Genomic DNA, 13,877 nt, shown 5'->3' with positions numbered 1-13,877 from the left:
TCATTATTAGCCTCTAATCTGAGCCCCAGCAGGTCCAGTAAGCAGCTAGTGCAGGATAAAGGTTGACCGGGCTCAGAAGGGCTCAGAGTTCTCACAGAAAGGAGGCACATGGCTCCCAGGACATACAGGCAAATTCAAATGCCCAGCCACTTCCCAGAAACCCAGCAAATCCTGGGGAAGCAGATCGAAGATGGGAATTCAAGCACCTAGACCATGTGCATGGATAGGAAGTCAGCTGGTGGCCTCCACTAAAGGAAATCCAGGGTAAGACCCAAGCTCCTAGCCAGTGCATAAGTCAGCCATGGGAAAAGATAGAACTGAAGTTAAACTTGTTTAAATTAGGATCAGCATCACAGATTCTTTACAAGTAGAGGACAGACCTAGAGTGTGGATCAATGGTAGACTACCCTGCCTAGCAAGCCAAAGGCCCTCTAGACTGCTAAGAAGACATATTTAACTGGGAAGGTAGGTGAGAGACAGAGCTCTTGGCTAGCATGTACAAGGCCCTGAGCACTGCTAAAAATAAATAAGCCAGGCACCCATGACTCACACCTAGAATCCTAACTATTCAGAAGGCTGAGACATGAGGATTGAGCTTCAAAACCAGCCTGGGCAGGAAAAGTCCACAAGACTCTTATCTCCAATTATGTACCAATAAAATCTGGAAGGAGAGCTGTGGCTCTTGTGGTAAGGGGGGGCGGGCTTGAGCTAAAAAAGCACAGGGGGAGCACCTAGGCTGAGTTCAGGCTGAGGTCAGGAGTGGTACATACAGATACACAAAAGTACTGTTACATCAATAAAGAAGCACACTTCTGCTGTGTGTGTGTGTGTGTGTGTGTGTGTGTGTGTGTTTGTGTGTGTGAGAGAGAAAGAGAGAGTACTGGGGCTTGATCTCAGGGCCTCATACGTTGGCTCATCTTTTTTGCTAACAGCTGGCACTCTGTCAATTGAGCTATATCTCTAGTCTGTCGTTTTGTTGGTTAATTGTACATGAGAGTCACTAGACCTTTACTGGCCAGGCTGGCTTCGAACTGAGATCCTCCAGGTCTCAGCCTCCTGAGTAGTTAGGATTGATTACAGGTGTGAGCCACTGGCACCCAGTGGCACATACTTTTGTAAGGAGAAGTAGGACTTCCTGTAGCACCTGAGTAATTAAACCACAGTATGAAGTCATAGCTCCTGGTAGAAAGTTGCTAAGATACATTTAAATCTACAGACAGGTATGTGTCACACCGACCTAAGGTCTGTGAATGCAATGTTACCTTGTAAAAATGTTCAGTTCCTGAGTTCTAAAATCAAAATTTAAAAATCAAGCCACTGATCTACTTATGGATTTCTTTGTTAATTCATTGGAGAGTCTCACAGGCTTTGAATCCTGTCCTAACATCTCAGCCTCCAGAGTAGCTAGATTTTTTGTTTTTTTTTTTTTTTAATGATTTAGTGTTACGAAATGGAAGATCCTCTATGAGGTGTGATCTAGAACCCTGCACTAAGGACCTAGTTGCTGGAGTGCGTTCATTGATGGCTCCCAGATGAACCCTTTCTGTACATGGCCCTCCTCTAGATCTGCATCCACAGTTTTGTCTTCCCTCCAGGGCATCCTACGTTTAATGACTAGTCAATAAGAGTGTAGAATGGCCTGCCCTGTTGCTTCAGATGATCCTGAAAGGAAATCCCAACTCTATAGTGAGGGCCCCAATCTGTCTCTGCGCTACCTCACTTCCCTCATACACAGGTGTTCATAAATAGCACAGGCCGGGCTGGGAATATGGCCTAGTGGCAAGAGTGCTTGCCTCCTGCACATGAAGCTCTTGGTTCTATTCCCCAGCACCACATATATGTAAAACGGCCAGAAGGGGCGCTGTGGCTCAGGTGTCAGAGCAAAAAGAAGTCAGGGACAGTGCTCAGGCCCTGAGTCCAAGGCCCAGGACTGGCCTAAATAAATAAATAAATAAATAAATAAATAAATAAATAAATAAATGGATAGATAGATAGCACAGGCCCTGAGTCCAAGGCCCAGGACTGGCCAAAATAATAGATAGATAGATAGATAGATAGATAGATAGATAGATAGATAGATAGATAGATAGCACAGGCCAATAATCCTGCAAAAAAGCTCCAAGACCAAATCCAGGAAATCAGACCTGAGCCCCTTGATATTGAAAGTGGCTCTAGAAATCAGCCAGTCTCCAGCAGAATTTTGCAGTTGGACCACTTGCTGGACAGCTGCCCATGAGAGCCCCATCGCCCCATCGCGGGCTCATCAGATCATCTGCGTGCCAGGGCCATGCTAAGAGAATTCACTCATTCTAGGCTGGATGCCATCCCTGTCATGCTAGCTACTCAGGAGGCTGAGGTCTGAGGAGGGTGGTCCCAAGCCGGCCCCAGCGGGATGAGACTCTTATCTCCAATTAAGTGTCATAAAGATGGGAAGGGAGGTGTGGCTCACAGGATAGAGTGCCAGCCTCGGCTAAGAGCCTGGGAGCAGCACCCAGTCCTTGCTTACGGGCGCGGTAAATAGGGAGTGAGTCGGAGTCGGGAGTTTTATTGACGGTTGTTTGCTAGCTTGAGCAAGGCTGCCACCTCCTGGAACAAAGTAGATGACAAGGCAACGCCAGCTCCGTCCCATGACAACTGTTGTGTATCCTGGTCACCCAAGACTAACTCATGACAATCAAATCACCAGCACTCAGTCAATCAGGCTAGGAGTCTTTATTTAGCTGATGTAGGGGGTAGAGCAAATCACAAATGGGTTAAACAAGCCGTTTACAGAAGCAGAATCTCACGGCTCAGGCTGACCTAAATTAACTTTAACAATTGTTACCATGTTCCCCTAATATCAACTGAGCAATCATGAGCGGGCTAAAACAATAAACCATAAGTAGACCAACCTGACAGTCGCCATGGCGTTTTTTATAACTACTACTATGGTTGCTACGTAGATACAGAGAGGAACAACGGCTACATATACTTTAAAATGTCAAACTAGTTGGGGGGGGGAAGGGGGCCGTGCAGCCCTCTAGCATGGAGTCACCAGAGTAAAATTTAACAAGCCCTATTGTTCTTAGGCGTTCGGGCACTTTTTGCCGAGCCCGCGCATGCACCGAGGGGTGTTTCAGGGTTTTCCGTGCAGTACTTATCCCCGCCACAACCCGGGAAGGCAGGAACTGTGACCCCACCACCCTACCAGCACCCGCGCCGGAAATGACATCACTCGGGGCACTTCAGGTCAAGCGAGGCGGGACCCACCGCGAGAGCACATGTACAGTCGACTGCGCAAGCGCCAGCTGCGCAAGCTCCGCCTCCCCTGCTCGAACAAGCGCCGAGATGCGGAAGTACTAAAGGGCATGGGAGGGGTGGACCCGGGACGGACGGAACCCAGGCTCCGATAGTCCAGCATCCCCGCTGCGCCGCTGCCAAGATGGCGGCGCCCATGTGGCGGCGCTTGTCCCAGGGCCGGTGGTCCGCCGCCCAGGGCCGGCGTGAGGCACAGTCGGGAGCCCAGGGCTTTCTGGCGGCGCAGAAGTTCCGGGGTCTCTTCAAGGAGTTCTTCCCCGAGCGAGGTACGCGGGTGGAGCTCACCGAGCTCTTCGCGGCAGGCGGCCCTCCGCAGACCGTGTATTGCGGCTTCGACCCGACGGCGGACTCGCTGCACGCGGGGCACCTGCTACCGCTGCTGGGCCTCTTCCACTTCCAGCGTGCCGGCCACAACGCCATCGCCCTGGTGGGCGGCGCCACGGCGCGTCTGGGGGACCCGAGCGGTCGCCAGCGCGAGCGCGAGGCCCTCGGCGCCGAGCGTGTGCGCGCCAATGCGCAGGCGCTGAGCCGCAGCCTGCGCGCCCTGGCCGAGCGCCACGAGCGGCTCTTCGCCGACGGCCGCGCCTGGGGCCGCTTCACCGTGCTGGACAACGCGGCCTGGCACGAGCCGCGGCGCCTCGTGGACTTCCTGGCCGCGGAGGGCGGCCATTTCCGCATGGGCACGCTGCTGAGCCGGCAGAGCGTGCAGAGCCGCCTCCGGAGCCCCGAGGGCATGAGCCTGGCCGAGTTCTGCTACCAGGTGCTACAAGCCTACGACTTCTGCCACCTGTTCCGCCACCACGGCTGCCGCGTGCAGCTGGGTGGCGCCGACCAGCTGGGGAACATGGTGTCGGGGTACGAGTTCGTCCGCAGGTGAGCGACGCGGAGAGCGGGCCGACCGCGCGCGGACGGGGGCCGGGACCTGAACGCGAGGCCTCGCCCTTCGGTTTGGCTTGGTAGCTCAAGACTGGCGCTCTGCCGCCTCAACCACAGCTCCACTGGGCGCCGTTTTGCAGTTGGTGATGAGTCTCACGAGTTTGTGTGGCCGGGCTGTTTTCGAACCTCGGTCCTCACTTCTCAGCTTCCTCAGTAGACAGGATAACAGGTTTGAGCTTCCAGCACACTCTTGTGGCTTATTATTATTTTTGTCTTAAAAGTTACCTTTGTGTCAGTCTGGAACTTGAATTCAGGCTGGGGTGCTGCTCAAAACCAGCGCTCTTCCACCTGAGCCACGGTTCCACCTCCAGCCTTTGGGTGGTTAATTGGAGATAAGTCTCGTGGGTTTCCTGCCCAGGCTGGCTTCCAAATGCCATCTTCAGATTTCAGTCGTGATTTCAGATTACAGGCGTGAGCCACCGGTGGTCGATTTGTGGTTTATTACAGTGCCCTTCCTTCAAGCCCTGGGTGGTTTTATTCTTGTTCAGGGGCCTGATGACACTAGGGTAGGAAACTTGTCGCTGAGACCTAGCAGCACATTGTAGAATTCTGCAGGAGATAGACCATTGGTCCGGATTTGGAGGGTCTATTCTTTCCCTAAGTCTCCTCTGTAAATTGATAGATTGAGTTTGTTGATTATATCTGAAGGTGACTGGGCTTTCTTTGAGTAGCCTGGTTTAGGTCTTCATCTTCCATGAAGGTAGCTTTACTTCTCAATTGGCATCTCAATTTTTTTTTTTTGCAACTGTAGATATGTGATAAGTAATAGCATTTTCTGTGCCACGAAGCAGACTTTTTTTTTTTTTTTTGGCCAGTATTGAGGCTTGAACTCAGGTGCCTGATCTTTGCTCTGTCTGCTTGCTCTACCATCAGAGTTATGCCTCCAGTCCTGGCATTTTGCTGGTTAATTGGAGATGGAGTCTGGAGGATTCTTCTGCTCTGGCTGCTCTCAAACTGGGATCCTACAGGTCTCAGCCATCTGAGTAGTTAGGATTATAGGTATAAACCACAGTGCCAGTTTTGGGTTTAAAAAAATATTTTTAATGTTTCTTTCTGTATCCTCCTCCCCCCATTGTAAATCACTTTTTCCCTTTGCCTAGAACTACTTGTGTAATCAAAATCGGGTAATTAATGTTCAGGATGAAATGCAAATAGACTGTGGGTAATATAACAGTGTATAAGAGGGACAGGAATCAAGGTTGAGGTCAGAGGCACTTTTTTTTTCCTGCCAGTCCTTAGGCTTGAACTCTGGGCTTGGGTGTTGTCCCTGAGCTATTCACTCAAGGCTGGCATTCTACCACTCTAGTCACAGCTCTGTTTCTTGCTTTTTTTTGTAATTTATTCAAGTTAAGAGTCTCAGACTTTTCTGCCCAGGCTGGCTTTGAACTGTGATCCTCAGATCTCAGTGTCCTGTAGCTAGGATTACAGGTGTGAGCCTCCAGCACCTGGCTGCAAGGCCCTTTGTTGCAGCAGGTAACTGTGTGAATTGAGCAGGGTTGATGGCGGAACCTGTCAATATGTGTACTTACAGTGTATCATGAAGTTCTTTCTGCGCAGGGTGACGGGAGAAGACGTGTTTGGAATCACAGTCCCACTGGTCACAAGCACTGCCGGCGCCAAGCTGGGAAAGTCAGTGGGCAATGCAGTGTGGCTGAACAGAGAGAGAACTTCTCCTTTTGAACTCTATCAGTTCTTTGTCAGACAGCAAGATGATTGTGTGGAAAGGTGAGCTTTTAGGAGTTGGCTGTGAAAAAGTAACACATGCTTGTAATATTGTTTTTCTTATTGTTTTGTTTGTGCAGTACAGGTGTTTGAACTCAGGGCTTAGCGCTTGCCTGATAGGTGCTCTGTCATGTGAGTTACGCCACCAACTCTCATGATACTGTTTTAGCCAGCGAATTTATTACCCTTTGTAATTTTTTTTTTTAATGCACCAGTACTGGGACTTGAACTCAGCCTCATGTTCTTGGCTTGCCTTTCCCATTCAAGGCTAAAAATATCAAACTCTTACCACATGAACCACACCTCTACTTTTGGCTTTCTGCTGATTGAGATGAGATTCTCAAAGATTTTTCTCCTTAGGTGGGCCTTGAACCTCGATTCTCAGATCTCAGTCTTCTGAGTGGGTAGCATTATGAGTTGTATTTCTTAACCAAGGTAGTAGTTACATATGCTGCATAGTGACAATGTTAATATGTATAATATGCTTGCTTCTTTCAGGGGAGATTTCATTGTGGCATTTCCACATGTGTATATTATGTATTCAAATCACTCTGGCCACCTCCATACCTTACATCCTTTAACACACTTGTTTCTACCTGTTAGATTTTACTACAAAAATTTAAGAAAAGGAGGTATGGAATACTGTTTCTGTTTTTAAATGGTGCTTTTTATTTATAAGTACACACCAAAGTATACAAGTGTCCTTGAGAAGAAGGATGGAAACAAATTCAGATTTGTAGTTATCTGCAGGGGCCAGGAAGGGAATGAATGGAATGGGCCAGGGCCTTCATCTGTGTTTCTACTGTTTCTCTGCTTTTAGAAAGGAAAACTCTAAAACAAATGTGATTAAAGAAAAAATAGCAGCTCTGAGCTGGTGGCTCAGTGCCTGTGATCCTAGATACTCAGGACTCTGAGCTGAGATCTGGGGATCAAGGCTCAAAGTCAGCCAGGGCCGGAAAGCCTGAGACTTAGCTCCAATTAATGAGCAAAAATCCAGAGGTGTAGGGGTGGCTCAAGTGCCAGAGCACTTGAGGTGAGTGGAAAAGCTAAGAGTGTGAGGTCCTGAGTTCAAGTCCAGTACTGACAGTAAAAGACAATGGAAGAAAGGACTATTTTCGGTCTGAATAGCATCTGATGCATGTTATACTTATTGGCAGTACATTCTACATGTTTATTTTTCAGATTTAAAAATAGATTTTAGCTGGGCACCTGTGTCTCATGTCTGAAATCATAGCTACTCAGGAGGCTGAGATCTGAGGATCATGGTTTGAAGCCAGCCGAGGCAGGAAAATCTGAGAGACTCTTATCTCCAGTTCAACCACCAAAAAGCCAGCAGTGGAGCTGTAGCTCAAGTGGTAGAGTACTAGCTTTCAGTGGAAAAGCCAAGCAAAAGGGCAAGGCCCTGACAAGCCCCAGAAAAAAGAAAGGAAAAAAAAAGATTTTGAAGTATGAGGATGCTGGAGATAAGCATGCGAGGTAACTGTAACACTTCTCCCCTCCCCAAGGTACCTGAAGCTCTTCACTTTCCTGCCTCTTCCAGAGATCGATCACATCATGCAGCTGCATGCCAAAGAACCAGAAAAGCGAGGTGCTCAGAAACGACTGGCCGCAGAAGTGACAAAGCTGGTGCATGGACAGGAAGGGCTGGATTCTGCTAAGAGGTGACCTTCAGAATGGTTTAGCTCTCACAGACTTGAGAATACTGGGAGCTGTGCTGTTTTATGATTATCTTCCCATTAATCATTGACATAGATTGCCAGCATTTGATTTTAGTGCTTTAAGTGTTTATTGGGGGAGGTGGGAAGATGATCTTATGAATCACACGCACTAGATATAGCTCTTTGAGGAACTTTCTGCATGGAACATAATGGACTCTCCACAATTAGTCAGTGGCTATGAGCTTTGAAATGTTTTCCAGGTGCACGCATGTCCTTTATCATAGCAGCATCGACGCGCTGGAGGTCATGTCGGATGAAGAGCTAAAGGAGTTGTTTAAGGAAGCTTCCTTCTCTGAGTTAGTTCTCGACCCTGGAACAAGTGTCCTGGACACGTGTCGCAAAGCGAAGGCCATTCCAGATGGGCCCCGGGGGTGAGATGACTTCACTCCTTGGTTCACATTGGGCGTTAAAATTTGTACCACATGCTCCCACAGAGAGCGCTTTCTGGAGAAGGCTTTCATAGCATCTCATTGCCTTTGGAGGTTAGGTTAGTCTGTGAATGAAGTGGAAACTACTTATTGTTGAAAATGTCTGTGAACTATAGTTGTGAGGCTTGAACTCGGCCTGGGTGCTATTGTCCCTTAGCTTTTTCATTCAAGCCTGGTGCTCTAGCACTGGAGCCACTGCTTCACTTCTAGCTTTTTCGTGATTAAGTGGAGGTAAGAGTCTTTGCACATGTTTCTGGCTAGGCTGGCATCAAACAGCTGTCCTCAAATCTCAGCCTCCTAGTAGCAGTGATAGTAGATGTGAGCCAGTGAGACCATGTTCAGAGCTCCATAGTGTATCTTTTTTTGTTTTTCTTGGTGCTGGTTCTGTGACCTCAACTCAGGGCATTGTTCCTGAGCTTTTTTTTTTTTTTTTTGCCAGTCCTGGGGCTTAGACTCAGGGCCTGAGCACTGTCCCTGGCTTGTTTTTGCTCAAGGCTAGCACTCTGCCACTTAAGCCACAGCGCCACTTCTGGTCTTTTCTATATATTTGGTGCTGAGGAATCAAACCCAGGGCTTCATGTATATGAGGTAAGCACTCTTGCCACTAGGCCATATTCCCAGCCCATGTTCCTGAGCTTTTTGCTCAAGGCTAACGCTATACCATTTGAGCCACAGCTTCACTTCCAGCTTTTTGATGGTTTATTGGAGATAAGAGTCTCAGGGGCTTTCCTGCCCTGCCTGGCTTCAAACTGTGATTCTCACAGCTCATCTTCCTGAGGGGTAGTTAGGATTACAGGTGTGAGCTAACAGCACCTGGCTTCCAGTATATTATTTTAACTTCATAAGGCTTATAAAATATGTAATATTGGGGCTGGGGATATGGCCTAGTGGCAAGAGTACTTGCCTCATATACATGAAGCCCTGGGTTCGATTCCCCAGCACCACGTATACAGAAAACGGCCAGAAGTGGCGCTGTGGCTCAAGTGGCAGAGTGCTATCCTTGAGCAAAAAGAAGCCAGGGACAGTGCTCAGGCCCTGAGTCCAAGGCCCAGGACTGGCCAAAAAAAAAAAAAAAATGTAATATTTCCCTAGTGAACCGCATCTTTCTTTTTCAGGAAAAAGACTTTTAGTTGCTCAGTTGTGCTTTATTATTAGTGCATATATTTGGTGTGAGGGTATGAGTGTGCATTGGTCTTGGGCTTGAACTCAAGGTCTGGACACTGAGCTGCTGCTCAAGGCTAGTGCTTTACCACTTAAGCCACAGTGCCACTTTCAGCTTTTTTTGTTGGTTAATTAAAGAGTCTCATGGCCTTTCCTGCCTGGGCTGGTTTCAAACCAAAATCCTCAAGTCTCAGCCTCCTGTCTAGTATTATAGGCTTATGAGCCACTGGTGTCTGGTTTCAGGGCATATACTTTTGTTCCACTAGAAATAATTTGGCATACAATTGATGTTTATCCATTTATAACTGAAGTGATAGGTTGAGAGAAAAATTGAAGACCTTGGGTGCCTCATCTGTGGGAGTTTGAGCACACATCTGCCATTGTTACTGTGATGAATGACATTTGCTGTAATTTTTTGACTTCCAATTGTTGTGGATTATTTGCCTCTATCCTACAGAGCCCTTAAATGCATATATAAAGAAAAAAGAAAGCCCATTGTCTCTCTGTGCATGTACTTCTTGTAACTGACTCCCTAATTATTAGGCTGACATACACTTTCAACAATGAATCATTGACTTTAAGGATTTTCTTCACAGCCTGGTGCCTGTGGTTCATGCCTGTAATCATTAGCTACTTAGGAATCTGAGATCTGAGAATCACGACTCGAAGCCAGGCCAGACAGGAAAGCCTATGAGACTCTTCTCTCCAGCTAACCACCAGAAAATTGGAATTGGAGCAGTGGCTCTAATGGTAGTACTGGCCTTGAGCAAAACAGCTCCTGAACAGTGCCAGAGCCCAGACCTTGAATTCAAGCCCCAGAACTAGCACAAAAAGAATTTTCTTCACTGGGGAAGCATTTTTCCCTTTATGAATTTTTTTAATGGTGTATTTGCGGGTACTAGAGTTTTACCCTGACTTATCACAAATTTAGCCAGGGTTCTTAAGTAACACTCATCATTTAACTAAATAGGATTGATCTGTGTATTTTTTGTTGTTGTTGTTGTTGTTTTGCCAGTCTTAGGCCTTGGACTCAGGGCCCGAGCACTGTCCCTGGTTTCTTTTTGCTCAAGGCTAGCATTCTGCCACTTGAGCCTCAGTGCCACTTCTGGCCATTTTCTGTATATGTGGTGCTGGGGAATCGAACCCAGGGGTTCATGTATAGGAGTCAAGCATTCTTGCCACTAGACCATATTCCCAGCCCCTTGATCTCTCTATGTTAACAATCTGGAAACGAACAGCCTACAATACTTTTTTTTTTTTTTTTTTTTTTTTTTGGCCAGTCCTGGGCCTTGGACTCAGGGCCTGAGCACTGTCCCTGGCTTCTTCCCGCTCAAGGCTAGCACTCTGCCACTTGAGCCGCAGCGCCGCTTCTGGCCGTTTTCTGTATATGTGGTGCTGGGGAATCGAACCTAGGGCCTCGTGTATCCGAGGCAGGCACTCTTGCCACTAGGCTATATCCCCAGCCCCCCTACAATACTTCTTGTCCATAAATACAAAGTCTTTGTGTTGATGAGGTTTTTGTTGTTGTTTTTGTTCTGGTTCTGGGGCTTGAATACGGGGCCTGTCCTAAGAATTGCCCCTGAGCTTTTGTGCTAGCACTCTTTTAACACTTGAACCACAGCTATACTTCTAGCTGTTTGGTGTTTAATTGGAGGTAAGACTCACAAACTTGCCTTCCTGGGCTAACTTTGAACCTCAGTCTAGCCTTCTGAGTAACCAGGATTACAGGTCTGAGCCACCAATGCCTGATAACTGCTTTTTAGAAATTTCTGTGATTTTTTTCTCAAGGTGGGTGAGAAGCTCTCCAGAAAGCAAAACTCTCTTCTTCCTGTTTACTTTTCATCTTGAAAGCCACTAGCAACTGAATAGAGTTCTTAGGGGCTGTGCAATAGTCCAGCTCTTGTTCTTCACTCAATAGAAAAGTCACTATGATGCCTTACATATGTTCCTTTGGAAGATAATCATTAATAAGGCAAAAGTCTAATCATGAACATGAAGGTAAGAAATAGAGCTGCCATGGAGCCTGGGAATGTGGCTTAGCGGTAGAGTGCTCGCCTAGCATGCATGAAGCCCTCCCTGGGTTTGATTCCTTAGTACCATATAAACAGAAAAAGCCAGAAGTGGTGCTGTGACTCAAGTGCTAAGAGTACTAGTCCTGAGCACAGAGAGGCTCAGGACAGAGCCCAGGTCCTGCGTTCAAGCTCCGGGACTGGCAAAATTAAAAAAAAAAAAAAAAAAGAGGAAGAAATGTAACTGCCAGCCACTAGTGGCACATGCCTATAATCCTAACTACTCAGGATGCTAATATCTGAAGATCTCAGAGAATCAGACTCACGTCCAGTTAGCCAGCAAAAAGCCAGAAGTGGAGATGTGGCTCAACTAGAACTTGAGTGAAAATGCCAAGAGTGGAAGCCTAGAACCACTGCCTGTGCACACACAAGATACTAAGTGGTTTGGATTGGAGAGCCTCTGAAGTTGTGAAATAAGTATCTCATGGGAGAGGGGAAAGTGTTTCTATCATCCTAGTTAACTAAGTGTTTCTGTTTTTAGGTATCGGATGATAACAGAAGGTGGAGTCAGTATCAATCACAGACCAGTAACAAATCCGGAGTGTATTTTAGTTGTTGGACAACATATTCTCAAAAATGGACTTTCTTTACTTAAAATAGGAAAAAGAAATTTCTACATTATAAAGTGGCTTCAGTTATGAAAAATTCTTCTTTGGTTGTTCAGACATAGCCATCAATCCTTTTTTTCGGTGTGCCCATCCTGGGGCTTGCTTGAACTAAGGGCCTGGGAGCTGTCCCTAAGCTTTTTTGTTGAAGTCTCATGCCTTAGCACTTGGGCTACAGATGTACTTCCCACTTCTTGGTGGTTAATTGGAGATAAAAGTCTCATGGGTTTTCCTGCCTGGCCTGTCTTCAAATCATAATCCTCAGATCTCAGCCTCTGGAGTAGCATTTGCCTTTTTTTTTTTTCTTTTCTTTTTTTTGGTGCTGATCCTGCCACTTGGATTCAGTTCCTTTGCACTGTCCCTCCCCAAGCTTTTGTGCTTACAACTATCACTCTTCCACTTGAGCCACAACTCCATTTCTGACTTTTTGGAAGTTCATTACAGGGAAGAATCTCATGGACTTTGAACCGCAGTCCTCAGATCTCAGCCTCCTACAGGTGTATGAGCCATCTGCACCCGACCTGGCTTCATTCTTATTATATGGGCAGTTTGCTTTAGTACAAAATAGAATGAAGAGGGAATATGGCCTAGTGGCAAGAGTGCTTGCCTCGTATACATGAAACCCTAGGTTCGATTCCTCAGCGCCACATATATAGAAAAGGCCAGAAGTGGCGCTGTAGCTCAAGTTGGTAGAGTGCTAGCCTTGAGCAAAAAGAAGCCAAGGACTGTGCTCAGGCCCTGAGTTCAAGCCCCAGGACTGGCAAAAAAAAATATAGAATGAAGAATATACTAGGCCTGAGAATGTGAGTAAATTATTTTTATGGACTTGTTAATAAACAAGGTTTTTTATTTAATGCATACAAACATTGGCAATTGTAGAAAAGCATTATTTCCAGTATTAAACTTTTGAAAATCCTCCCAGAATGTCTTTCCTGTCCTGTCCTTGTGGGAGCGATGAGTGGCAGCGCAAAGAACTGAGGTACTTGTGTATATATAGTGGGTGGTTCCAGAGCACCTCACCATACTTTGTTCTGTGGTTCTTTTTATAGTTAGCCATGTTGTGCTGGAGCCATGGCTGAATGGTAGAGCATTTTGCTAGGTTCCATCTCTCCCCCTCATGCTAAAATCTAGCTGTGCTTCTGTATTAGAAGTGGCACATCTGTTCTTGGGAACATAAACGTCGCTTTACACAAAGAGTGTTAGATGGAGTCATAGTTGCCATCATGAGTTTCTTGACTGGATTCCTACAGTAGAAATATTTAATCAATTTGGAAACATGCCTTTTGTCCCCAAGCAGATTGTAACTGAAGGTGAACTGAAAAGAAATGAAAGAAAAGGCAAATATTTCACCAGCTATGCAATTATAAGACAACAAAAGATATCCAGATGCTGCATAGTGTTAGGAAAAATGGAGAGTGGAAAAGGAATAGGCCAGACTCAATCCTCAACAAGGTGAGGACTGTTTATTGAGAAACAGCGAGGGGTACAAACCTGGTGGGATTGGAAGTTGTGCAAGGGGGTGAATTTGGGACCGGGCTTATATAGGGTCTGAGCAAAGGCAGAGGTTATTCAAAGTGCCACTAGGTCTAGGAAGTCTGTGGCTTTCCTTGGGCCCAGCATGGATTGCTTATAGCTGGGCTTAGTTGAATTGCCCTGCTTGCATGTCAAAGGTCAGCTCATACCTGAGGTTTTGCCTGATGCTTATACGGGCCTGGGAAAACAGGGTGTGGGTCAATCCCTTTATTCTATCTGTCTTTGGATACATAGAAAGAATGGGCCTAGACGGGATGGGCAAGTCCTTTCTTCATTGTAAGTTTCTTTGGATACATAAGAAGAATGGGCTGAGAGAGGAGCAACATGGAATGTAAGAACAAAGCAGATTCCCATCACATTGTATGCAAGCTAATTTTCCAGAACTGATTCTACATGTGAAAAACAAAG

General features: G+C 46.6%; 1 protein-coding gene across 2 annotated transcripts; it reads left to right on the top strand.

Annotated features, from left to right (window-relative positions):
- The first annotated feature begins 3,354 nt into the window (after positions 1–3,354).
- Positions 3,355–12,496, top strand: Yars2 (tyrosyl-tRNA synthetase 2). Of its 2 annotated transcripts, XM_048367185.1 has the most exons (5): positions 3,358–4,170; positions 5,791–5,958; positions 7,461–7,616; positions 7,874–8,044; positions 11,813–12,494. In XM_048367185.1, exons 1-5 carry the CDS (start codon positions 3,422–3,424, stop codon positions 11,970–11,972), a joined length of 1,404 nt encoding a protein of 467 aa, XP_048223142.1. In that variant the 5' UTR covers positions 3,358–3,421; the 3' UTR covers positions 11,973–12,494. The 2 variants fall into 2 exon arrangements, with proteins under 2 accessions (XP_048223150.1, XP_048223142.1); XM_048367193.1 differs by lacking the exon at positions 5,791–5,958 and having other exon boundaries at positions 3,355–4,170; positions 11,813–12,496.
- The last annotated feature ends 1,381 nt before the right edge of the window (positions 12,497–13,877 follow it).

This window comes from Perognathus longimembris, chromosome 1 (genome assembly GCF_023159225.1).
Source record: "Perognathus longimembris pacificus isolate PPM17 chromosome 1, ASM2315922v1, whole genome shotgun sequence".
Taxonomy (NCBI): Eukaryota; Metazoa; Chordata; class Mammalia; order Rodentia; family Heteromyidae; genus Perognathus; species Perognathus longimembris.
The sequence above is the reverse complement of the archived record's forward strand: the minus strand, read 5'-3'. Positions and strand labels throughout refer to the sequence as shown.